This window comes from Nuphar pumila, chromosome 15 (genome assembly GCF_984573655.1).
Source record: "Nuphar pumila chromosome 15, dmNupPumi1.hap1.1, whole genome shotgun sequence".
Taxonomy (NCBI): Eukaryota; Viridiplantae; Streptophyta; class Magnoliopsida; order Nymphaeales; family Nymphaeaceae; genus Nuphar; species Nuphar pumila.
This window is the reverse complement of record NC_143263.1, coordinates 2772206-2799174: the sequence shown is the minus strand read 5'-3', so window position 1 is coordinate 2799174 and position 26969 is coordinate 2772206. Positions and strand designations below refer to the sequence as shown.

At 37.3% G+C, this 26969-nt stretch overlaps 1 protein-coding gene and 1 non-coding gene across 2 annotated transcripts; one reads left to right on the top strand and one right to left on the bottom strand.

Moving 5' to 3' along the window:
* Positions 1-3914: 3914 nt before the first annotated feature.
* Positions 3915-8317, bottom strand: LOC149814135 (calcium-dependent protein kinase 17-like). The gene is made up of 8 exons (XM_089989887.1): positions 7247-8317; positions 7011-7154; positions 6420-6572; positions 6179-6294; positions 5579-5746; positions 5214-5341; positions 4983-5082; positions 3915-4004 (listed from the first exon to the last, which is right to left on the bottom strand). The coding sequence occupies exons 1-8, from the start codon at positions 7929-7931 to the stop codon at positions 3915-3917; spliced, it is 1584 nt and encodes a 527-aa protein (XP_089846013.1). The 5' UTR covers positions 7932-8317.
* A 9961-nt stretch (positions 8318-18278) lies between these two features.
* TRNAA-CGC (transfer RNA alanine (anticodon CGC)) lies at positions 18279-18351 on the top strand. The gene has a single exon. It is a non-coding gene; the product is annotated as a tRNA-Ala (tRNA).
* Positions 18352-26969: the final 8618 nt, after the last annotated feature.

Below are 26969 nucleotides of genomic sequence, written 5' to 3'. Positions count from 1 at the left end.
ATTTTGAATTTTAGTTGAAAACTGATTACCAACTAAGGCACAAAACGAGGAGAAAAACTTAAAAACTTCAAAATTTATGTTTCATAAAATAAATCCAAGTGTACCTAGAGTAATTGTCAATGAAAGTAACATAGTAACGACTTCCTAATAAAGAAGTTTGGGGGGGCAGGTCCCCAGACATCTGAATAAATAATTTCAAAAGGCTGAGAAGCTCTTTGATTTATTGAATGAAATAGAAGAACATGACTCTTACATAATTGACAACTAGAACAAAGGTGAGGATCAACCTCAACATTCACACTAGACTGTGGAACAAATTCTCTGTACGCAAGTTTCTTAATAAATGAATGATTACAATGACCAAGACAACGATGCCAAATCTCTGGATTATTACATTAAGATAAACTGAAACAATTTTTGAATAATACTGGATGAATATGCTGAGAATTTATTGATGCACCATGAACTAGAGACTCCTTGAAAACATACATGTTTTCCTGTCGTACTCCTTCAACGAGCGTCTTCTTCGTGAGAAGGTCCTTGACACGTACAGAAGGAGTAAATTCGACAGAAGAATTAGTATCATCGATAAGTTTAGAAATAGAAACAATATTTTTAACGATGCTAGGAGAATGGTAAACATCTAATAAAGGTAATGAGGGGCCGAGGAGTGGAAGTGAAATATTTCCAACATGAGAGATAGAATGAAGAGTACCATCTCCAATTTTAATACTAAATTTACCACGATAAGGTATGAGTTTTGAAATCTTACCAACATCACCTGTCACATGGGCAGCAACCCCGGAGTCAATGTACCAAGTCTCTTACTCAGTTTGTTTGAAACTCAATTCTGAAAGAGCAGAAATCAGGAGATTCTTCACATTTTCTTTTTCATCACCTTTAGGACCGTCCTCTGCTTGTCCTCTAGTAGAAGGCCCAACACCATTAAATGTGCTTTTATTTTGCGAATTATGCCAACAATTTGCTTTAATGTGCCCTCTTTTATTGCATTGAAAACATGTCAGTATATTTCTAGAGTATTGATTCCCTCGATATGAATTGAGTGACATGTTGGGTGTGGGAAGTAGCCACCGACCTCCTTGGTTGCCTCTCCCATATCCACGTCCACCTCTAAAACCTACACGTCCTTGCCCTGATGCTATTTCTGTGACAAGAACCTCATGATTATTGGAGTTCAGAGCCGCTTCCTCACCTCTAATGGTGACTTCATATTGCAGAAGCTTAGCCCGTAGATCTTCGAAACTAGGATATAAAGGGAGGCACAAAAGAGAGGTGACTAGCATGTGGTAGTCTGATCCATATAGACTCAATTTTGGATATTGAGTCTATATGAGATCCATATCTAATTAAGAAGTTATCTAAGATAGGGACTCATCTTAATTAGAGTTTATCACTTATGTATTTTTTTGATTAAAAATTATTTTCTAGAAAAAGACGAGAAATCCATATGTTTTTAAGGGAGTTGAAGATTTGATAAATTTCAATATTTTTTTAAATTTTTATTTATTTCAATTTCTTTTTATTTTCTGATTTTTTAGTTTCTCTTGGATATACAGTAGAGACAATCATAAGTTGGTAGTTCTCTTGTAAATTGGGCCCTCCCAATTTACATCAGTTGGTCATTAAGAACAAAAAGGTTGTCATAAAAAATCTTTGTATTGTCATCATTATTGATCTCATAAGTATACTTGTTGTCAATAGGCGACTTGTCATCAATGAATTCTCATTAGCATGGTTTTGCCGCATTTTAGTCGAGAACATGCACAAAATGAAGATAAGCCTCATCCCAACTCACCATTCCTATATTGGGAAACCTCTAGACAATAAACTCAAACAATTTCAAATTTCTTAATTTTCAAGTTAGGAAGCTCTAACTAATAGGATTCAACCTGATAGCTAGAACCAAACAAAAAAAACCATGATCTGGATAGTCAGATCCAAATCCAATAAGATTAGATTCATAATCCACATGTAAACCTATAAATAAAGACCTAAGCTCCTTAGTTCAGCATCTAAATCCTGAGTGCGAGAGTGTTACTGACGTGAGAGTCTAACCTAGCTTAGATACCTTCACTTTGTCAAACCTGCTAGTTAAATCTAAATCTAAATCTAGATCATCTGTCCTATGATCCATTATGTTGCATCCAAGCCTTTGGGAGTTTATTCCTTGTGAAGGTGATATCAAATTTATTGTTCATTGAAATCATCTTAGGAGGGTTACCTAAACTTGTGGTGAGTTCACTTTATTTTTATTTTATTTAAATTGTGTTTGCCTCTAATTTTTTATATTTGCCTTGTGATTTTTGAGGATTGGTGGTACCCCACCACCAGCCGTGCCTTTCTTTTGAGATTCGTGTCGGAGGTATGACACTTGCAAGCTAAAATCCAATTATTGAAAATTCTGAAGTTGTAGCAGTTGATCCCTGCTAGACGAGGAAAAATGTGCTAACTTGAAAAGCAAATCCAACATCTCTCTTGTCTCAATTTTGAATAAGTTTTGGAATTCAATCTCGGTTTTAAATTCTCATTTTTTCTCTTTCAAAATTTGGGAATCCACACATCCATGTGAGGATGTAGTTGACAACTCCAGCCTTAACTCCCATTTTCTTCTCCACTCTCATCACTCCTCTCGTCACTGGTTCCCAAACTGAGCCCAAGTGTGTAACCTTACATTGCGAGCCAGTTATAGCTTAATAGAGTTAACCAAGTTTTTAGACATTGAAATAAATAAAGGTTATTTACAAAACATATTAAAATAGTTATTATAATTCAAATCCATGTATAAACAATTTGGTAATTGAAATGCATACCCCATTTATTTTAGGGTTAACCAAAAACATACCCGCCGTCAATTCTTAAGTTGGTCATTCTTATTCTCATTCAAATTCATGATTTTATCATTAAGGAAAAAGCCAATTTCACCATTATGTATGGGGAGAAAAAAAATAATGAGGGTAAAACAGCCAAAGAGAATCATGTTTGGTGAGAGTAGAATTCATATAGTTTTGAATTTATTATACCTATGGTTAAATGTAGAATATCAGAATACTTACTAGTGGCAAGCATCTGAGTAACTAAAAATAAAACTAGGTATGATCCGAATTATAGATATGAAATCGAATTAAAAAAAAAAATCAAAGCATGTTTTTGTAAATAACCCTCTTAACTGATTAACCTTAAGTTGAAAGTGTAGTCCCACTCACGGCGCATGTTGGGTCGTGCCAGTATCTTCGTGGCATAGGGCGACTTGTGAATGCCAACAAGCTGATTGGACGTCACAAATTCGAAACCCACGGGTGGCGTCTCTTGCTGCATGGTCGAAACTGAGTGTGCACTCCGGTGGGCAGGGGACCTAAAGGTTTTACCAACCAGAGGCTAGCCAATGTGCGGTCTGTGATGGGTGTGTGTGTTTCCCTTGGATTATTCAAAAAAAAAAAAGTTAATGTGATTTTTTTTTACTGTTGGATCTATGATCAACTGCAGTGTTGATCTTCTTGATCATTTCAGTGACCTTCACCCCAGTGGTATAAAAAATAATGGTTCCATAGCATAGTTGTAGTAGGAATTTGACAGATTGGTTTCTGTAGAATTGATGATAGAAGAAAAGAAGATTTCCAGGAAATAAAATCTCAAACTCCTACATGCGTTAGAATTACAACTTTTGCTTTTTATATCTCTCTTATCTTTCAATAGTTCTCTATAGAATCACACCCCCTCCACACATTAATCACCCATCAAAAGATGCTTACATGATTTCCAGGAAGCCAGGCCACAGTGATTGATTTACATTGTATCTTTTCATATACACTCTGCACAATCCTTGTATTGGATCAGTCCGTCATACACTAGCAGAATGAACTGTGAAGAATTCTCTTTTGATTCCTTAAGGGCACTTAGACAAACTCACGGCGCTTCTTTGGAACTGCTTCTGGGTTACCTTTCCTCATCATAGCCACAAATTCATCATAGTTGATCCTTCCATCCTGTTCATATAAAAAAAACCATCACTCTTTCTTACATGTGTGGCCTAGCAGGAAGCATGGTGTTTGAATTTTCTCTTTTCTTCTTTTTCTCTTCTCAGCATGAGTACTTTCTTAGGTGATTTAATTTTTTTTGTTTCTTGTAAACCCTTCAGGAAGTTGAAGAAAAAGGAAATTTTAAGGAAAAGTTGGAAAAAGATAATATATTTCAACCCTATAATCTCATGATACAGGATCCTTAAAATCTTCTGACGTTTTGAAGTGCAGAAACAGGAAATTTTAAATTTTATTGTCAAGTTTTTCAGAGTTTGTCTAATCCATCAAATTTAGGATTTTCTAAAAATGCCTTAATATTGGCAGTAGAATTAAAAAATAACATAAATATACTTAATTATCTTTAGATGACCAGCACAATCAATGGAGCATTCCAAAAAGAGTAATTTACAAAATGCTGCCTAATTTATCAACCTTTTTCAGAAAGCAGCCAACATTTGAGTTATTACATTTAACTGCCTACTTTATCTGAGTGCATTTCAAATAGTCGCCTGAGATATAAAACAACATTTTTGTCATTTTTTATTAATCAATTTATCTTATTGTCATTTGTAAAATAAATCAACAATAAGGACATTTCAGTCAACTTTTTTGACTAAACAAAGGTCAATTGACTGATTTTAGGACCAAGCAACTCTTTGAAAATTGAAATATTATAAAAGCACACGGCCAAATGTAATATTGGAAACATTAGGTGGTTATCTAAAATTATTCTTTCAAAAAAGGGTGTTTTGTGTGTGTGTGTGTGTGTGTGTGTGTGTGTGTGTGTGTGTGTGTGTGTGTGTGTGTGTGTTCTTGCTTGTCTTGAAATTGAGTCTGATTTTTTGGCACCTGAATGGGATGTAGGTGATGTGCTCTATACTCCAAAAGATAAAGGGAGAAAAACAAAAAGTGACCAAAATAGAATGTGCTAGCGATTTAGCTTACATTATCAGCATCAACTTCTGCTATGATATCCTTGATGTCCCTTCCATCATGCATGCCATACTCTCTTAGAGCCTTCTCCAACTCTTCTTTGGTGATATATCTGTCAAGGAAGATAGAGATGCAGGATGAGCTCATCTCATCTGAGTTGCACCGTAAGCATACATTCCATCATCCTGACTACAACGGATTCATTTTACAAAATGCATTCTTTATTGCTACTTATCTGCATACCCGCTGTTATCTTGATCAAAGTATTGGAATGCTGTATATAGATGTTCTTCTCTGTCCATTCTGTTCATGTGCATTGTGGCTGTGATGAATTCATCGTAATCGATGGTTCCGTTGCCATCAGCGTCGGCCTGTAATAATTTGAACAGCCTCATCAATTAATTATCTCACAGGAACATGTTTATGTTTTAAAGTTCTGGGGGCCCAAGTGGTTCATCCCTTCAAGCATGCATGGAAATGCCTTGGACAGGCTTCAACTTGAACATGTATGTTCATAGTGCATGCTAGAGGGAAAGCAGAACACAGGCATGAGCTGCCCATGTGGGAGAATTCATGCTACAGTTTGATTGACTGTGTGAAAGACTTACAGCTTCCAACAACTGTCTAACTTCCACTTCAGAAAGCTTTGTTCCTTGTTTGGCTAGCCCATGCTTCAATTCTTCCAGAGTAATGGTGCCACTGTTATCAGTATCCATGTTCTTGAACATCTCCTTCAATCCCATGATCTCTTCTTCTGATAAACACCCAGCTATCACCTAAATTCAACATGTGAGTGAACCATTCATTAGAGCTACGCTACTTTGCTTGCAATTTTGCATGGAAACAAAAAAGGGAACTCATACTCTTTGTTTGCAAAAACCGTCTCTAAACTATGTGGTATGATATCAGAATTCAAGGACTCAAAATGCACATTTTCTTACTTGGCGATGGGTGGGTCTTCATTTTTGTAATTACCATAGCTTAAAAAATGAGAATTCACTTCATTGGCAACTTTCTTTAGCTTTATCCTATTCCGAACAGGTTAACCTGTTTCTGCTTCATTTTGCAATATTTACATGGACCAGTGCAAAATTTTTAAAAAGGCCTGGCATTTATTGGTAGGTATCATTCAAAGAACAATGACGTGTGAATTGTCAATAAGACTAGTGCTTGGCACATCAGTGAGGGAAAATATGGGATTTTTTTACCTTGAGAGCAACTTTCTTGAACTTGTTCATTGCTCTGAATTGCTTGAGTCTATTCAGCACTGCATTGTCCAGTGGTGTATCTGGTGCTTCCCCATCCTCTTTTATCCATGGATGATCTGTAAATGCATGAAATTTTGAATCAATTGCTGAAAAAGTTTCCATTTGCTCTTCAAAGGTTTGGATCATGAGAAAGCATTATTTGATCCTCAGCAAGTTCAATTTAAACTGCTGGTATACTTACTGAGAACTTGGAATGCTGTAAGTCTTTGTTTTGGATCAGAATGTAGCATCTTTCTCACCAGATCCTTTGCACCAGCAGATATTGACGGCCACGGATCACTTGTGAAATCGATATGCCCTCTCAAAATTGCATTAAAAATTCCATGTTCTGATTCTGTATTGCCATGCATAAAGTTATATCCGTCTCTCAGTCTGGTTTCATCTTAGACCACACACATTCTATATGCAAACAGACACGATGATAAAAATAGTGCATCTTTATTAAGAAAATGCTTCTGTAGGTGTTTCTTCCAGCTTACATTCAAACACAAAAAAAAACCAACATTTTTCATTATGGCACATCTTTGAAGATCAATATTTGTTGTTGGGTTCTACTCCATGTTGCACAAGCACATGCATAATACTTGCGCATGTTGGAAACAAAGAAATACATTTATATGTCATCTACAGTCTAGGTTTTAGTTTGATTTTGCAGTGGGTAAGTTTAATCTTTGTGTTCATACACACATTTTTATGTTTGTGCATGGTGCATACAGTTAAACAGAGGATAGACTTGCATGATGCATGATGCATCATGTATAAAGAAAGATACCTGCCCAAAAGGGAGGAACTCCACTAAGAAGTATGTACAACATTACTCCAACGCTCCAAATATCAATTTCAGGCCCATATCGCCGCCTCAAGACCTCTGGTGCAATGTAGTATGCGCTGCCAACAATATCCTTAAACACTTCCCCTGTTCAAAAGTCACAGTTTCTGAGGAATGCAGAATTGGTTCTTTTGTTCTTAACTTTTTTTTTGTTTTGTCAGAAAAAGGGAATTACATACCTTCCTTGAAGAAAACAGAGAGCCCGAAATCTGTAGCCTTAAGTGGTGCATCCTCATTTTTGCTGAGCAGCAAGAAGTTCTCAGGTTTGAGATCACGATGTATAACTCCCATGGAGTGGCAAGTATCAACAATCTGCACGATGGTGCGGAGGAGAGCGGCTGCAGCCCTCTCTGTGTAGTGCCCCTTTGCGATGATCCGATCAAAGAGCTCCCCGCCGGCACAAAGTTCCATCACCAAGTGAACAGAATGCTTATCTTCATAGGCACCCTTCAGTTCAACAATGTTGGGCTGTCCAGCAAGGTGATGCATGATCTGAACCTCCCGGCGAACGTCCTCCACATCTTCCTTATTGATGAGCTTCCGCTTCGCGATCGTCTTGCAGGCGAATTGCTGGCCAGTAGCTTTGTGGGTACACAAATGGGTCACTCCAAATTGGCCCCGCCCGAGCTCCTTTCCGATTGTATAACTGGCGCGGATGTCTTCCATAGGCCGGCCAAGAACAGGGCCCATGGGAGCCTGTACTGTCGGTTTTGGGGGCGATCGGGATGCGTTCTGAGGAGGGTTGGCCGGAGAAGAAGGTGCTGGGCCTGCCGGAGGAGCGGCTTGGCTGCCATTGCCGCCTGTATCCGTGGTGGATTTTGGTGGGTCCTCGGCCTGGTTCCCATGGGAACAACAGTTTCCCATGGTGAATAGGAGGGTGAATTTTGTGGAGATTTTGGGGTGGAAAAGGGAGGTAAAAGATGAGACATGTATAAAAAGAAAGAAAATAGGAAAAAGGGATGATGGTTTACAGGGTGGATTTTGAAGGAATAACAGAAGGAGAGGAAGGGAGGAGGAATTGGTTGGAGGGTTTTGAGGGGAAAGAAGAGTTTGAGCGAATGATTGAGTATAGTTGTTAGAGTGACAAGAGGCAAGGCGGAAATGTAGGCTGGCTTCTCTAGGTTTGCGCGGGAACCAACGGCTAGTTTTTCAACCTTCTTCTGACGGTTGGGAACCAATCACTAGAAGATGACCAAAACAACCTCCGCTTGTTTCAACCTGCAACTTGAAGGTTTAGGTTAGGCCTGCCCCGTAGTCATAAATATCGCCGATACTTTGAAAATAGTACTGTTTTTATTGGATATTTTCAAAAGCTGATATTACAACACAATATTACATTTGTTTTGTTTTACATGCATCTCATGTTGTTGCTGGTGCGTGTTGTTGGTGTATGTGGCCATGTGCTGCATGTTATGCTTATCCATGAGTAGGCCTCTCATGGATAAACAAAGTCAGTTTTATAAAAGCATTTCAAAATTTGCATTTTATCTTTATCAAAAACCTCGACTCACCGTAATTCTCTCAACTGACTATTGAGCCGAGAGAGCGAAACCGAAGGTCATAAATCTAAGGGACTCAGCCCCAAAAAACACAGAGAAATCTACCTCTGTAACTAGAAGCCTTCTAAACAAACCTCAAAGACACCACTCAATTTCTTCTCTTCCCTTTTTTCTTTATTTTATCACTCGGGAAGTTCGATCTGCCTCTGCTTCTTCTAGAGTTGCTTTTGCTGCCCTTGCTCCAACAATAGTATCAAAGCCGAGGTTCGAAGATGCTCCTCAAGCTGTGTTGCCTCCAATTTGCAGGAAAGGAAAAATGCTAACTAGTGAGTCTGCTCCTCTACATTTTTTTTTTTGTTTCTGAAAATCCTAAAGGGCAAACAAAGGCTCGACTTCTTCACGAAAGAGGAGGTTTTTTTTTCTAAAACCCTAAAGGGCAAACAAAGGCTCGACTTCTTCACGAAAGAGGTGATTTTTTTTGTTATCGGATTAAGGTCGAACGACTACCATTTTTTTGACAGCGCCGAGTGGATCTGGGCTCTGTAAACAGAAGCCCTCTCCTTTCCGACATCATTCACTGTGTTCCCGGTTCTGCAGAGGGTAAAACCCTCAGTGGCCGAACATCAACCTACAAATACCAAATCACAGAACAAACACAAAAACAGAACAAGAGAAACAGTAGAAACTCGGGAGACCGAACACAGAAGGCAAAAAGGAAACTCGGGAATAAACCCTAAGTTACCGAAAAAACGGTTTTTAGCCATCGTTTGGCCCCGGGTTTGTGCGCAGAGGGAGCCTGCGTTGAGAGGAGCAAACCCAACCACAGAGTAGGGTTGTCGCTGCCAAAGAACGACTGAAAACTCTATTGTCGTTTCGATCGCTCTGGAGCTTCGACGAAGAGGAGAGAGAAACCCCCTTCTCGAAATAAAGTTTTCGATAGGGTTTGGGGTTTTATATCATGGTGGGCAAAATGACTTTTTTGCCCTGGGATTTTGTGTGCTTTTTAAAAAAGGCTATTATAACTCTTAAATTTGTAACCCATCCCTTTTTTATTTTTCAGAAATAGGCTTGCGTCAGTTGAAATTTCCAGAAAATATTCAAAATTAGACTTAATTCCAAATTAGTACCTGCAACAGTTTCAATTTTGCAGAAATAAGTTTTTTTTATTACTAATTAGCTCCTGGTTTATGTTAAATTCCATTTTAAAGCTCAGAATTGTTCTGTCTCACGAACAGAGACATGTTTTAAATTCTATTTTCATTTTTTAGCCTCACAAAAATCTTTTATTATTATTTTTATTTGTCTTTTTGTGCCGACTTTCCATAAAATAATAAAACAATATACTTTAGTATAAAATAACAAGTCGAGTCTGTGCTTCTGAGCTAGCCAAAACCAACAAACTGAATGAGACTAATATTTCGATTTAAAAAAGATGGATACCTTTGACCTTTACCCTTGAAGGTCTAGAATATGTACTGAACACATCTATGGATGAACCAAGTGTCGAAGCAACCCAAGATGATATCAATAAGTTCAGATAATTTCAAAAGGATGACCTAATGGCCAGAACAATTATGCTTACCTATATAGACGATGACCTAATTAGGGTCTTTACAGACTATAAGACCGCCAAGGAGTTGATGGAGGCAATCGCCATGAAGTACGATACCACATTCGAAGTCCATATTCAACTACTACTTGAACAATATAATTCATATAGGATGAAAGAAAGTGAAAGTGTAGTAGACCATGTGAATAAGATGTTGGTCATGGCTAAAGACCTAGTCATTGCTGAAGATGTCATTCCAGACAGAATGCACGTGTCCACTATACTAAATAGTCTCCCACATTTATGGAAAATGGTGACAAGTGCACTGAGGTTGAACTCAAAGAACCTAAACCTGACCAAGTTTCCCTTACACTTAGCCATAGAGCAAGAACATATGGCTAAAGAAAAGAAGACCGGGTTGACGGTGGCTCAAGACACACCATCCAATAGCCAAATACCCTTTAAATATAACAACTTTAAGAAGAAGGGTAATGACAAGTTCTACAAAGGGCAAAATGCAAGTTTCAAACCTCAAGGCAACAAGGGCTCGCAAGTCAAGTGTTTCAAGTGTGGCAAAATGGGACACATTCAAAAGAATTGCATGACAAAATTTCCCAACAATAAGAACAATGAGAACAATGAAAGATACAACACCTCAAACAAGAAGAATGATGGAAAAGAAGTCATCTATATTGTATCGAAATGCCACTTCACGAATGAAGAAATAATGGGCCTGCCCCCCCTGATGGGCTCAATGACACCCAAGCCTCTAGATGGTGGGTAGACTCTGGAGCTACGTGCCACTTTGCCAAGTCTACTGATGGAGTTGTGGATTTCAAAAAGCTAGGTTTAGGAGAAATACCAGGTCTACATGGGCAATAACTCCTACAATGATGTATTAGGAGTTGGGTCTTACAGACTCAATGTTGGAGGGACTAGTGTCTTACTTAAAGATGTTCTATATGTCCCTTCAATGAGGAGGAACCTTATATCTGTACCAACTTTGACTGGAAAAGGCTTTGAGGTCCGTTTTGTTTCAGGAAAGGTCACAATGGGAAAACATGGTAGGATACTGTTTGAAAAAAAGTTTGACAAAAAATATGACATATTTAAGTTATGCGATAATAAAGACAACTTTTTCTCTTATATTGATTGTGCCTTAATTATTGATCTGAATACATGGCATAAAAGACTTGGGAATATAAGCCTAAAGAAAATGAAAAAATTGGCACAACAAGGAATAATTTCTACCTTTAATGAATCTCACTTCGAAAAATGTGAGATGTATATAAAGAAAGATGGTAAGAAAACCCTTTCCACCTAATGCTATACGAGCCACCGAATTATTAGAAATAATTCATACAGATATATGTGGACCGCTTAGAGTCCAAACACATAGTGGCATGCTATATTTTATAACATTTATCAATAATTTCTTAAGATATGGATACTTGTATCTTATCAGACTCAAATCTGAAACACTTGAGAAATTTAAGGAATACAAGAATGAAGTTGAAAGACAACTTGGGAGATACATTAAAATTATAAGGTCTAATAGAGGTGGTGAATACAACTTAAATGGATTTTGTGATTATTGCAAGGATTTTGGCATTAATAGGCAAAGAATCGTGCCAAGAACACCGCAACAAAATGATGTTGCTGAGAGGTGTAATATAACCCTCTTGAACATAGTTAGATCTATGTTGGCAGGTGCACAACTAGCCAAAGTTTTTTGAGGTGAAGTTGTAAATACAACCATGTATACTTTAAATAGAGTGCCCTGCAAGGCTGTCCCAACAACTCCATATGAAAGATGGACTGGTATGAAATCAGATTTAAATCATATTAAGAGATGGAGATTTGTAGCTCATGTGAAGATCTTAGATCCAACTATGGATAAATTGGATAACAGATATGCAAGGTGTATCTTTATTGGTTATCCAAAAGAATCAAAAGGCTACAGGTTGTACCACCAAAGATTGAGCCTAATTGAGAGTAAATATATTGAGTTTCTAGAAAATCTCAACAATGAATTCAATGATCCAATTGAGGATTTATTTGATTTGCTAGATGATCTTGATGATTTTAATGATCAAGATGAATAGTTAGGTGATGAACCAACTGTGAAACAGTTAGACAATGAACCAACTGATTCTGAACCCTCTACTTCTCAAGGACTAAGTGGTCATAAAAGCTCTAGATCTCCTCCATCCTATTTGGATGACTACTATGTATATTTATATGAGGAACTTTGCTACTCTATAGACCTTGATGAAATGATCAATAATCTCTCATATACTGATGCAATTAATTCGAAAGAGACATCAGAATGGAAAAGAGCTATGGATGAAGAAATTGAATTCAACGAAAAGAACCAAGTCTGAAAATTAACTGAACTTCCTGAAGGAAGGAAACTTGTTGATTGTAAATGGGTTCTTAAGAAAAAATATAAAGTTGATGGATCTATAGACAACTTTAAAGCAAGACTGGTTGCAAAAGATTTTTCCCAAAAGAAATGGATTGATTATACAAAAACCTATTCACCAACTGACTGGTTGCAAAAGGTTGTACTCACCGTGATTTTTTCAACTGACTGTTGAGCCGAGAGAGGAAAACCGAAGGCTATAAATCTAAGGGACTCGACCCCTAAAAATACACACAGAGAAATCTACCTCTGTAACTAGAAGCCTTCAAAGCAAACCTCAAAGACGCCACTCAATTCCTCCTCTTCCTTTTTTTCTTTATTTTATCACTCAGAAAGTTTGATATGCCTCTGCTTCTTCTGGAGTTGCTTCCGCTGCCCTTGCTCCAACAGTTCTTTTGTATATAGTGATGCTTTCCACAGACTTTTATGAGAAAAAATATAGTTTGCAAAATATCATGAGATTTTTCTTTGACGATATTTTCCTGGGTATGAGATTTGCATAGGGCTATGCCTAAGGGTCAAGCCTCAAGTGACGCAACGCGAGAAAGTCTTGGAGGTGTAAGATCAAAACTTAGTTATAGAGGTTTGGATTCAGGATCCCACCACGCATTGAGCTCTTGCACTGTATCATTCTTTATTACCCTGCGCCCCATAACAAACGGGGTCAACTCTTACGAGCCAACAAGTAAAATTAAACATGCATTATGATAAAGCATCAAAATCTATTATGCAATATGTAACATGCTATAATCATATGAAATGTCATGATCATGAGTTGATAACAATAACAATAGTAAGATAATAATGAAACATCAATAAGAACATCATGATCTCAACAATATAATTAAAATAAATTGCATGTAGCTATGTCAGTAGTGTCAGTATTAAGTTTCGATAGTCTTACTCCTTTGGGTACGTAGAGGTGGTCTTCGCGATAGCGAGAGATACTATGTTGTTTATTATGAAAGGGGTGAGTTGTCGTAGTTACTATTTCTCGAATCTCCAACCCAAACCGCAGTCTCCTCAGGACCGAGAGATGATCGATTCATAGGTAAATTTGGGTTGCAATCCCTACTACTATATCATCTAAGGTCTACCCTCTGTCTGGTGACTTGGACCCCCCTCACTTTGAGTAACGGAGGTCTGAAGATGCTTTGCTCCTCATTTTTCAAGTCGGTATGACATATAGTTATAATACTCTACATGCAACATTTGTCACTCGAGGTTGTACCATCCGCCCTCTTTTGGTGAACCAGTTGTGAATGAGTGACTTGGGTGGCTACATCTTCATTATGGGTATGTTAGTAGTCATGCTTCTCGTGTCATACGAGGTTTCAAGGCTCAATAGCCTCATACTCCCCGCAAGGTAGTATGTCACTATAAGATCTATGCCCAACCTAAATCATATGCACCTTTGAAAAACACTTTTCCAGTGACAATGTAAATAACAGATTTAAATGTGTGGGAGTTAGTACAATAGTGAGACTTCATCTCACGGGGTGCAGCCACCCAACTCTCAACAGTGCACTTTGTCTTTTTGCAAATAATTCATTTCACACACATACGAGATGTTCTTCATGCTTTAATGCATCAATAATTAGCATGTTGAGTTGAGTGCAATGACATTTTATTTTATAAAGGCATTATGTATGAAAGTATGAACATCACTATCACTGGCCTATATGCAAATGTGCTACTTATACATTTTCATTTGTCATATGCACCTTTCTTGCCTAACATTTCAGTTTATAGACAATACACACATTACCACATGATATTTGGCCTATGCATAAACAAGTATGTAATGTACTTCAAGCATAAGTCAAGGTCAATGCACATTCATCACATTTATAAGTACATGTATGTATTTTTTATATGCTACTTTGTTGTATTGTTGCCTAGCTCTTGGCGTGAGTTAATAGAGTTTTTAATTGGTTCTTGTATATGTGAACTCCTTTCAATAGTTGGCTATGGTCTAATTATAGACATATCTAGCTCCTTTCTAAGGCAACAATATTTGAGACTCATATGATGATTTAAAATATATCAACTCGAATATTGGATGCGATAGTTTTGGTAGCCTCATTTCGTTGAGCATAACACCCTTAAGGTGCGTGGGCTTCGCTTCAAATCTCTTCTAAAATTTTGTATAAGACTTATATTTGAAAATGATTCCTTTGGTAGAATATTTTTGACTTTTTCTCAAGTTTTGGTTGGGTGAATACGGATTTCTAAAATTCATTTAAGTAATCCAATTTATAAAGCTCCATTGAATGAATCCAAATCCATTTAAGTTGGTTCAAATCCAAGAATTCATTTGAGAGGATCCAAATCCATTTGAGCTGGTTTAAATCCAAGATTTGTATTTGAGAGGATTCAAATTCATTTGGATAGATCCAAGTCCAAAATCCATTTGAGAAAATCCAAATTCAAAATCCATTTAAGAGGTTCCATTTGGATAGATTCAAATCCAAAATTCATTTGAGAAAATCTAAATCCAATATCCATTTAAGAGGATCCAAATTCAAAAATCATTTGGGTAACTTCAAATCCAATCCAAATCTAAAAAACCATTTGAGAGTATCCAAATCCATTTGAGTTGATCCAAATTCAAAATTCATTTGAAAAAATCCAAATCCAATATCCATTTGAGATAATCTAAATCCATTTGGCTAGATCCAAATCCAAAAATAATTTCGGTAACTGCAAATCCAAATCCAAATCCAAATCCAAATTCAAAAATCCATTTGAGTTGACTGAAACCCAAAATTCTATTTGAGTGAATCCAAATCCAAAAATCCATTCAAGAGGATCCAAATTCATTTGAGTTGATCCAAATCCAAAATTTATTTGAGAAAATCGAAATCCAATATCCATTTGAGAGGATCCAAATCTATTTAGATAGGTCCAAATCCAAAAATCATTTGAATAACTCCAAATCTAAATCCAAATCCAGAATTTCATTTGAGAGGATCCAAATCCATTTAAGTTGATCAAAAATTAAAAATCCATTTGAGTGAATCCAAATTTAAATCTAAATCCAAAAAATTCAAATCCAAAAATCCATTTGAGAGAATCCAAATTCAAAAATCATTTGGGTAAATCTAAATCCAAATCCATTTTTTTCAAAAATATATAACCATTCAAAAATCTAATTTTTATTTGAAGAAATCTGAATTTTCAAGAAATCTATTTGCCTTTGCTTAGATGAACCACAACTATATGAATTTCTTCACTTTGGACATGATTCTAATAATCATGGTTGCACGATTTTATCAAAAATTGTTTTTCTTTTCAATCACATTATACAACTTTGAGCATACACTTTCCCATATTCACAAGAATAAAACCCAAGATTTCAAGTGTAACGAATATATATCCTTTCACACGAATTCTCAAGAGTAAAACTTTATTTTGTCATTATCACGTGAATTTTCAAAATAGTCTTTTAAATTTGGATGAAGCATGACTTGCATAATTCTAAAATGCATAATGCATATATCAAAGAAAATTCTTCTTAAAGCTAAATAAACTTTTCCATGGTAATGCCCTATCAAAAAATCATCTTTCTTTCCATATGATCATAAAAAAAAAAAAATAATAATAAGCTAATTGTGTATCTTGAGAAGAAATAATACAAGTAGAAAGTATAATAACAATCTCATTTCCTATAACTACATGTGTTACGAAAGCACATGCTTATAGGTTGAGAATAGGCATTAAGAGAATAAAAAGAAATTGAATATTATCAAGATGCATAAAGAATAACTTCACTTACCTTGACTTGGGACTTAATGTTGAACTTCTTCTTACTTTGGTTCTTTCAAAGTACTAAGATAGTAGAGAAGAATTCCTAAAGAGGCACCCTTTACTACTTTCAAGTGAAGAAAGAAGAAAAACCTCAAAAAACCTCCCCCTCTAGTGTATTTGCATTTATTTTGAATCAAATTGGTAATTCCTACATAATTTATACTTTTTAGTTATCATCCTCCTCTAGTGTATTTGCATTTGGTTTGAATCAAATTGTTAATTTCTATATGATTTATACTTTTTAATAACTTTTAATTGTATATTATTTCTTTTAATTAGATTCTAATTATTTAGTTGCTCTTTCTATTTACTTTCACTATGTATTTTTTTATTATTTAAAATATTTTTACTTACTTTAAGATAATTCCATATTGATATTTGTATTTTTAAAAATTCAATTACAATGCTATACTTTCAAAAATTTATTTACAAGGTCACACTTTTCAAAATTTATATACAAGGTTATATTTTTTCAAAATTCATATAGAAGGCTACATTTTTTCAAAATTCATATACAAGGTTATATTTTTTCAAAATTTATTTTTGACTAATTATTCTAGGTTCAATTAGTCCTATTAATTTATTATTCTAGATCTTAAAATATGAATCATAAATAAGATGGATATAAGAAAAATACCTGAAATGTAGGTCTTACACTTTTGGCACCGTTTCATGTTTTGGCCAAGATAAAAAAAAATGAAAAACATGGCCAATTCATGACTCAAAATATGACAAATTTATTTATTGGTTTTTTCTTGACTTTTAACTTTTGTTACATGAAAAATTAGGCACTGAGGTCAAACCACTTATCTAAGTGGTTGCCGAAAAAAATCAAGCGCCATGTAAGTTGTCGCCTTAAAAATAAGGTGATATGTAAGTTGTCACCTGAAAAACCAGACACCATGATTTTGACCAATCAAAAGAATATAACTATCAAGAAAATAATAAATTGGCTATGTTTGTTATACTTTCTAATTTGCAGTCAGTTATAATATTGTGCTAAAAATTAGTGTTCTCTACATCTTTGTTCCAAAAAATGGCCTGTTTTGGGTTTAGAAAAATGACCAAAACCCTTTTCCCATCTCAAACAGTTCTATATAGTTTGTACCCGAACTGACCTGAAACCAAGCTTGATTTGTACCAAGCTTGTTTAATATCTGACCTGAACTGGCCCATCATTTCAATTCAACTGACCCACCCCGGACTTGATTTGTATTCAAACCTTCTTTCAAGTGTTCTTTTTTCATCTCTAAATTTTTGTAAGCCCTAAAATAGTGGTTTTATAATCTTCTCAATTTACAAAGTGTTTATAGTAGAGTTTGTTAATATATGATCATGTTAAGTGATAATACCTGAATCAAATTTTTGCTCTATCAACTAACCTAAATCAAATATTTGCTCTATGAACCCAATAACCCATACAGGTCCACAATTTCAATCATTCTCGGGCTTCAACCCAATCTCTGATAAAATTGTATTGGGTTTGGGTTCATTTTTTGGACCCTTTTCAAAAAATGGGGCCGACAAAACCCAACTCGAACTGACCCTGTTAGACCCTTAGTTCCAAGTGGTCAAACTCTACTTAGCCCGTCCTGTCACACCCAGTAATGGACTAGAGAACTAACCTAAATCAAATTTTTTGTTCTATGAACTTCGTTTGGCTCAACCTGAATCTGCACATCTGCTACTCGACCTTGCAACTTGAAAGCCTATGGTTTGAACGGCTTGGTTCGACTTGTGAGCTTATTATGAATATGGGCTACTTTTATCAGTGCGACTTCATCCTCTCCAAGACTGGTGTTTGGTCTACAAATGGGCTAGGCAAACTGGCAGAGTAAAGCTGGAACCTTTCAGGTCTCTTGTGTGGGGTCAACAACAAATAAACTATTAATGTACAAATAACAAAACATTCTCCCGAAGAACATTACGGGGGTGTAGCTCATCTGGTAGAGCGCTCGCTTCGCATGCGAGAGGCACGGGGTTCGATTCCCCGCACCTCCACTTTTATCGTTCACTTTTTGTGGCGACTTTACTGGCTACCTTTTATGGTCTGTTTGGTTTATTGATAGTTTCTGACTTCCATCATTTTATGGTGTTATTAAAATAATTTTTGTAGTTTTTGTTATTGTTACTAGGGCCGGTAAACCAGAAGAACGAACCGAACAGGGCATGTTCAGGCTCGGCTCTTTTCATGGCTTGGTTCGTGTTCGTGTTTAGTCAAACCGAGCTTGAGCTCAGCTCGTCCCTGAATGAGATGAGCCGAACATGAGCTGGCTTAGGTTGGAAGCAGAAAAGTCTTGTCCACCGTAATAGGGTATTTCTCGCAAGATACACGCTGCGCTCTATAGGACCCGCAGATGTCGAAATGCAATATACTTCTCGTTTGGTGCATTTTTAAAACTCAGTGCTTACTTTAAGGTCCGTGATACTTATTCGGATACGTAGCTGACTATATCGACCTTCAACTGCCATTCGTCACAGGAAGGCAATACACCCATCCCTCGTAAGCTTGAAGGCTCTCTCCACTGGCAATTAGCATACCGGATCCGAACTTATGTCTCATGGACCTACCATAGCTAAATCATACCCGGGTCTGATTAGGAATAGATAAAGCAGACAAGCTCATACCTGGTAAAATAATACATTGAAAATTTTCAGATCTTATTAAGAAACTTGGGTTGGACTTGGGTCTGGTATAAATTTCCCAATCCATGATGAAAATTATATCCTACGAAGCATGTTGAATCTGACTGGTTCCAATGAAAAAATGGATAACAAACATGCTCTTCACACTTAAAAAAAAAAATCCAATCCAATCAAAATCCGATGAGAATCCAAATTAAGTCTCACCTAAAATACTGATTTGAATCCAAGAACAATCTAATTAAGCAAATCTAGATCGGATCCTAACCCACATTCAGATTTTACTTTGAGGATCTGAATCCTGAAATAACATGCCAGATTCCAGACCAGATATCACACAATGACTGATCCGTTTTCACGCCTAGATCTGATGTAGTAGAAGTTTATTCGTGATCTAAATTTTATATAAGTAATGTTGGATCCGTATAAAACGGTCAAAAAGGAGGATTTTGTATGTAAAAGGTGCATATGGAGCATACTAATTTGACCTGAGCATAAACATTAGATCAGATAGAAATTACTGATCCAAATCTAAGTCCAAATCCAAAAAGGTCCAAACATGCATGTCCAATACTTAAGACGTTATCAACTTTAGATAATATGTTAGATTTGAATTAGAGGACCAATCGAATCCAATTTTAGTTTTACCCCTAAAACATTATGCCAGTGCCTAAGGGTGGCAACCTATCCAGTTCTCAAACTAAACCAAATCTAAACTATTTATGGACCCGAGCTGATTTTTGTCCTACTAATTATAGATACAACCCAACTCATACAAAAGCCTAATTAACCCGATCCAACCTGATTCACATGCAAAGCAAACCTACCCGACCCGTTAAATGTTCGACCTGGTACATACTCAATCTGATAAATATCCAATCCCAATGGCCCATTTTGTTTAAAATAAGCTATATAAACAGAACCAAACCCGAAGACAACTCAAATTGGTTCACGTTTGGGTCTAACTTTTAGAGCCAATTCAAGATCGAGGCTGATGAAACCCGACCCGGGCCGAAATGTGGCTATGAATAAAACACGTAAGGATTGTGAAAAACGAATTGAGGACCACACATTTTCAACCACATCATTGGAGCTGTCTCGGGTCCATTTACATGTGCCATAAATGTGGTCAGTCCACCCCATTTTCATGTTTGATTAAGAAAGTGAGTTCACACACCAGCAAGGGAACTCTTGTTTGTAGCATGGACAATGAAAATCATTCGTAATTGTGTTCACCTATAATACAAAAACTTGAGTTTTCAATTTGTCCTCATTGGTGCTTTGGTAACAAAAATAAAATCCATGACAACTTGGAAGAGAAGCATTGAGAATGATCAATATTTGATGTCAGCATTCAGATAGAACTGGAAGCCAATTTAATCATGTTTTTAGAATGTGTGTAGCAACCATGGATTTGATTTATGGTAAAATCTGTTGATGAGTCATTCAAAGGTGTTCACAGATACTCCCCAAAATCCACAAGTTCCTGATTTTCTAGTAGTCTAGATCGCGAACACCTTTGACATTTTCCAGGATTACTCCGAGAAATTTCAGAATATCAAAGATCCTGTTTTTCAATGGAATTTACACATAACCCCAATAATCATTCAATCTACAACCAAGAAACTTAGCTGCCATTTTTTGCCATGAACCTATGAGGTAGTGAAATTATATAATGGTTCTTTTTACTGATCATTTAGAGAGAGAGAGAGAGAGCAATAGTAATGACGTGCACAAGTACAAGTGGACGTTTTTGTACGATTTGTTGGAAAATCTAAGTCATGTAGCTATCAAGACTTAAGTGGGTCTTGGCTTGACTGACTTTACTGACTATGCTTAGCTTAGTTTACGTGCCAACTCTCCGGATTTTTTTTTTTAGAGCAAGGAAGCCTCACCGGGAAACCGGTCACTTAATGGGCCTGGCCCCCGGATGGGCTCAATGACACCCAAGCCCTTGCAGAGTCCACCAGTTAAAGGTACCCACATACCCAGTGAGTCGAACCTGTGACTAAGGAGTCAGCACTTGCAGTGCAGGCTGCCCCTTGTTATGTGCCGCAAATGATTAATGAGTTGAAATTGTCAACATGCAGTGGCCAATGTTTACCTTTACTTATAGTGGCACAATTTTAAGTCACTGTTTTAAACGAATTCCCTAGGATAAATTTTTGCATGAACCAAATTATCATAAGAAGCAAAAGGACGTGTTCGTAACATCATTTAATATATCTACCAACGGCGACTCCGCTTGTCTGGTAGGAGCAGCTAGTGCACGTCACCTTGTGTTGGGACGTTTTAAGTTCAAATCCCATTAGTGAACCAAGGGATTTGAACTTGTCATTATATAACTGGTAGGGATATGAGAACACATTACGTGAACCAAGTTGAGCCGAGCAGCCTTGGTTTGAGCTTGTCACAAAGATATAAGGATATGAGAACACACAAAGTGACTGGATTGCAAGTTTGAAGACACAGAATTTCTATTTTTTTTTTTTTATAATAGGACATGAGGGCACAGATTTTTTTAAAAATTTTAATAAATAAAATGCTAGTTTTTGATATTTAAAAATGCATTTTATTAAAATATATTAAAAATATTAAAAATAACGGCCATACGTGTTACTGTCCATATTAGCGTATCTGATCTTGTCGCCAAGGGCATGCAGCTAAAATGGAATGTCCTTGTGATGCAACTAAAATGACATGTCAAAAAGAAAACACTGAATTCAATCTCTCTCTCTCTCTCTCTAATGAGTTTGAACAAGCCAATTATTGAGCTGAACAAAGGCAAGTTACAAGAAGTTTGGGTTATTTACCAACCTGAATGGCCTACAATGTGCTAAAAAGGGTTGGATGGATTGGTGATTATGTATGCATAATTAATTGAATATAAAAAACTAAGAATGGTTTACAATTTTCACCTAAAAATAAAATTATCTTATGTTACATTTAGGTCTTGATTTGATTCGGGATAGAGATCGACACTCTGACTATGAAAGAGATGTACAGGTCAAGTCAAGACACTCAACTTCACATGGATGTAACCTGTGAGGATATATAGCCAAAGAATTAACACAGAGATTGAGAGTAGCTCTTAAAAGACAGAAAATCGGCTAGATAATCTCGTTTCTACCATGGCCTCTAATAGAAATCACTTGTTTTTAAATAATTTCATGACTTTTTTTTTTATTGGCAAGTTTTTTAGAGCTTCAATAAACAAGGAACTATAATGTACAAAATTTTATGATTAAAAGAATCGTGTTTTTATATTGAAACTACTCGATCCAATATGTAATTTCTCATAAACGAAATCATGCTGGAGACATGTGGGGTTAAATTGATCAGACAGATCTAGGGGGTGTGAACGTGTCAGATCTAGACATTACTGAATCTCACCTAATCTGATGTCGGTTCAGATTTGGACTTAAAAGTAAAAAGATAAAACTGAATATGGATCCCACTAGTCTAAAACTTTATATTTACACTTAATAGGATTCAGATTTTAATCGGATTTCAATGCAAAATTAATACTGAATCTGATTTTTAATTCGATCCGGATTTGGCTACCAAATTCGACTAATTGGATAGGAATTTGGATTTGGATTCAAATTTGAATTTGGGTTAGATATCGAGTTGCATCTGACCCATTGACATCCCTGTAGATCAGATCTCACACCTATGACTTTTTACGAGAGGGAATGGTACAACCGAGTTTACCAAATATATACATTAAGATGACAGTGCAACTTTACAAGTGAAACCAGAAAATTAAAAGGCATTAATTATTGTCCTTCCATTATTATCTGAATTTGTGCTCTGTTTGGAAACTGGCACCTGGGTTGGGAGTTTATGCATTTGGTGGTAGATACTTGGTCGAACTACCTTGTTGGTGGGTGTTTGATTCTCGTTTACTGGGTTTGGGGTGTTTATGTATTTGGGAGAGGAAGTGAAACGGCATTTCCTTTATATTTGTGCTAATGAGTGGATTTGGTACTTGGTATTATGGCAGATCTCTCTCTCTCTCCTTTATATTTCCTTTATATTTGTGCTAATGAGTGCCTGTCATTGACGGGTTTCATGTCGACTTTTTTAGAATCTTTTGGGACTGTGTTAAATCATATGTGATGAGTATGCTTGACGAGTTTCATCGTAACTCCAAACTGCCTTATCATTTGCATGTTGCTATTATTTCACTCATTCCGAAAGATGATGAGGCCAATGATATTTCTCGATTCCGACCTATCTCAGTTATGAGTGCTCTCTATCGGATGTTTGCCAAAGTTTTAGCGAATAGGCTAAAATCGGTGGCTAACCAGATTTTTTCTGACTCTCAGTTCGCCTTTATCCGTAATAAAAGGGTCCAACACTCGTTCATCATGGCGTCCGAGGTGGTCCATTCCTTGCAGCATAGCGGTCATCCTTACTTTGCCCTTAAATTAGACTTTCATAAAGCTTTTGACTCTTTGCATTGGCCATTCTTATTTCAAATGTTAGCAAATTTCGGTATTGGTCGTCGTTTTTCTGGTTGAGTGAGAGAGTTTGTCTCAAATGCCCAGGCCATGTTAAATATCAATGGTATTAGAGGAGACCGGTTCAAGCTAGGCCGGGGTTTATGGCAAGGGTGCCCCCTATCACCTTTGTTGTTCAATGCAGTTGTTGAGGGTCTTGTGGTCTTGCTTAAGCGGGCTGTTGTATCGAGTTTCATTGATCCTTTGCAGGTTTCCGACTTTCCGAGTCATATTCTTACTTATGCTGATAATATGATCATTTTTTGTCGTGCAAATGTTCAACAAATGCTTAGGTTCAAGCTTATCATTCAGTTCTTTCTCTCCATGTTCAGATTTTCTCTAAATGAGACCAAATGCTCTATTACCATGTTCAATGTTAATGCCAATATGCTTGCAGTTGGAAAGAGAATTTTTAATTGCACTACTTCTGACTTGCCTATTATGTACCTTGGCTTGTCGTTACAAGTGAAGCCTCTATCTTCAGCGGCTTGGGCTCCGATGCTTCAAAAAGTGAAGCGCAAATTGCTTTCGTGACAGTCGTCTTATCTCTCTAGCGTTGGACGTCTAACCTTAGTCAGACATGTTCTTTCAACTATTCCAGAATTTTTCATGTCTCTGTTTGTGATGCCTGTGGGAGTAGAGAAGCAGCTGACGCGCTTGCTGGCAGGCTTTCTTTGGTCTGGGTGTAAACTCACAGGTAAGCATCACTTGATTGGTTGGCGTTCGGTGGTACTACCTCGGCGTATGGGTGGTTTAGGCATCCCGGTGCCCAGACTGCGAAGCATTGTTCTTGTCGCCAAGCAATGTTGGTTGGCCCACCAACCGGATAACCCTTGTGCTAGTTTTCTTCTTGCTAAATATGGGGATCCAACTCTTATTCTGGTTCGTCTGGGAACCCGAGGTTTGGCGCTCTCGCACTTGCGTAAATCGTGGTTGAGGGCTTTAACCTGCTTTAGAGACCATTTTGAGGTCTCCAGAAATTTTGGTCAGTGGTTGCAGTGGGCGTTGGCTCCAAGCGGAGAGTTTCTCACCAAAAAAGTCTATAGATCGTTGCTACCGCCAGGGGCTGATTGGTTGCCCGAGGATGTGCTTTGGGCGAAGGGTCCTTCCCCCCGTTCTCGAGTCCTGGCTTGGTTAATTTTGCACGATAGGATCCAGACCCACAGTAATTTAAAGAAGTGGGGCATTCAACTCCCGCGTTGGTGCGTGCTTTGTCAAGTTGCAGAAGAATCTACGTTTCACTTGTTCTGGTCTTGCCCAATATTTATGGAAATCTTTAGTAGGACCTGAAGGCATCCAGAAGTATTTGTTAAGGAGGAGTCATTTGCGCTAGATCTGATCTTGGGGCCGGTTTGTATTAAGCGCAGCAAGAGGTGGAGGTTCATCTGGCGGACGTGGTTGCTTACCTCTTGGTGGTTTGTTTGGATGGCGCGAAACAATGCTCATTTTCGTCATATTCGAGTTAACATTCAAAACCTGGTGCATAAAATTTTGGTAGATGTTTATGCGATCTTGCGTATGCATCTTAGTGATCTTCCTCTCCCTCCTGCTGATGCTACCTATCCTTTGTCGCAATCTGGGCAAGCTGCTCTAGCGTGAGCCCATTTTATCTGTCTAATGTTCTTTTCTCTTGTGCTTTCTTTATTTGTTTTGGCTTTTGTTCTTGTTCAGTTCATGGGTTCAACATTTTGTTGATCTTCATGAGTGGTAATGTTGAATTACTTTCGTCTCTCTCTCTCTCTCTCTCTCTCTCTCTCTCTCTCTCTCTCTCTCTGATAACCAAGTAAAAAAAGGGCCTCGCTCATCAAGTTTATTGGCATCAAACCCTATCCCTCTCATACTCACTAGAGTAGAAAGAGTACACCCAGCTTCGGTCTTGCGGCAAAGAATGCACTGCACCACTCGTGGGTTTTGAACTCGTGACATTCCATCAACTTGGTGACCTACGCAGGTTTATCCTGCCAAACAAGCGGAGCTCTTGAGAGTGTTCTCAACACACGACAAGAAATCTGCGTTTTACTGGTGGACCCTAGAGATAGCGCCAGTGTAAAACGTAAAACCTTTACGGGTAAGGAATTTACTGGTGCAGTGATTGCTTTAGTAAAAACTTTTACTGGCGCAAAAGCTGCTCCATTAAAACCCGTATTTTTTGTAGTGACAATAACTTTAACAGCACACAATAAGTGTGATTTATTTAAGAAGCTTAAGAAGTGGTAATGGAAGCCACTGGAAAGTAAACATGAAAAATAAAAAAGTGAATAAGAAACTCTTTTTTATTTAAATATTGTTTATATATTTTGCCCTATCATATGGATTTTATAACAAAAATAAAACTTCTGATGTGAAAATTGCACTTCTAATATCACTGAAAATTCAATACACATTGACCGCCGGAGGAGGGGATTGAGATCAGGTGCAATGTGATAGCACACTTTTAAGTGTGCTGCTGCACCTGATCATCCAGATGTTGGGCCCCACAGGTGACAGGCTACATCCCAAAGATGATGGGTGATTAGGTGCAGCAACACACAAAAGCATACAATCACATTGTACATAGACCGGCATCTGCCTGGGCAGGGAGAGGGGGAGAGTTTTCCTTGAACTTTTGGTGCTTTGAAGTGGACTTCTTACAAAAGCTTCAATTAATGGTAACTATGCGAAGCAGGTTATATGTCCCCCCCCCCCCGAAGATACACTCGTGTTTGGGGTCCGAATGAGCGCCACATATATATGCTCGTGAGGCTCATATCCCTGTGTGTGTTGGCATCACTTAGCATCGGAGTCCGGTGCTGTTGCAAAGACTTAAGTATTCTTTTTCGTCATTTCTGTCAGAAATAATGGTTAAAATAAAAATAAAAATGTCCTTCATCTAAAAAAGTAAAACGACGGTTCAAGATCCTCTATCTAGAAAAGTGAAACCCCAGTTCGAGAATGATGTTAACTCTTCAAAGTTCAAACGTTTCATTTTCTCTCTAAGCAGTAAACTTTTGCACCATCTGCTGTAACAGGAGTTCCTTTTGACGGCGCACTCTTTGTCGTCGTCTACTGCCTTCAAATCTTCTTTTGTCGTCGTCTGCTTTCATTGGAGCACATTTTGCCATCGTCTGCTGCAGTCGAAGCACTTGTTACTATCGTCTGCTGCCGTCAGAGCAACCTTTGTCTTCGTTTGTTGTGTCGTCGAAGTATATTTTGTCGTCGTCTGCTGTCGTTGAAGCATCCTTTGCCGTCGTCTACACAGTGATAATATCGTTGCCACTATCGGCTGCATCTACTTTCTGGGTGTTTGTCTTCCACTGTCGGATTACCAAAACTCGTATCGTTTTGGTGAGTTTCACGTGAGGTTTCGTTATGCAAACAAATCGATTTGTAAATCTGAATGCTAAATCTTACAATTGATTTTATTATTCATGCTAAATAACACATGTTTTTATACTAAAACAAATCGATTTGTACCTATCCACCTTTTGGGCA

What these genes read in the sequence shown, in the direction of transcription:
- LOC149814135 (XM_089989887.1), bottom strand. Translation starts at nt 7,931, where the DNA reads ATGGGAAACTGTTGTTCCCATGGGAACCAGGCCGAGGACCCACCAAAA. An exon ending in CTCTGTTTTCTTCAAGGAAG is followed by an intron (nt 7,155 to 7,246) that starts GTATGTAATTCC and finishes ACTTTTGAACAG; the next exon opens with GGGAAGTGTTTAAGGATATT. An exon ending in AGTTCCTCCCTTTTGGGCAG is followed by an intron (nt 6,573 to 7,010) that starts GTATCTTTCTTT and finishes ATGGCAATACAG; the next exon opens with AATCAGAACATGGAATTTTT.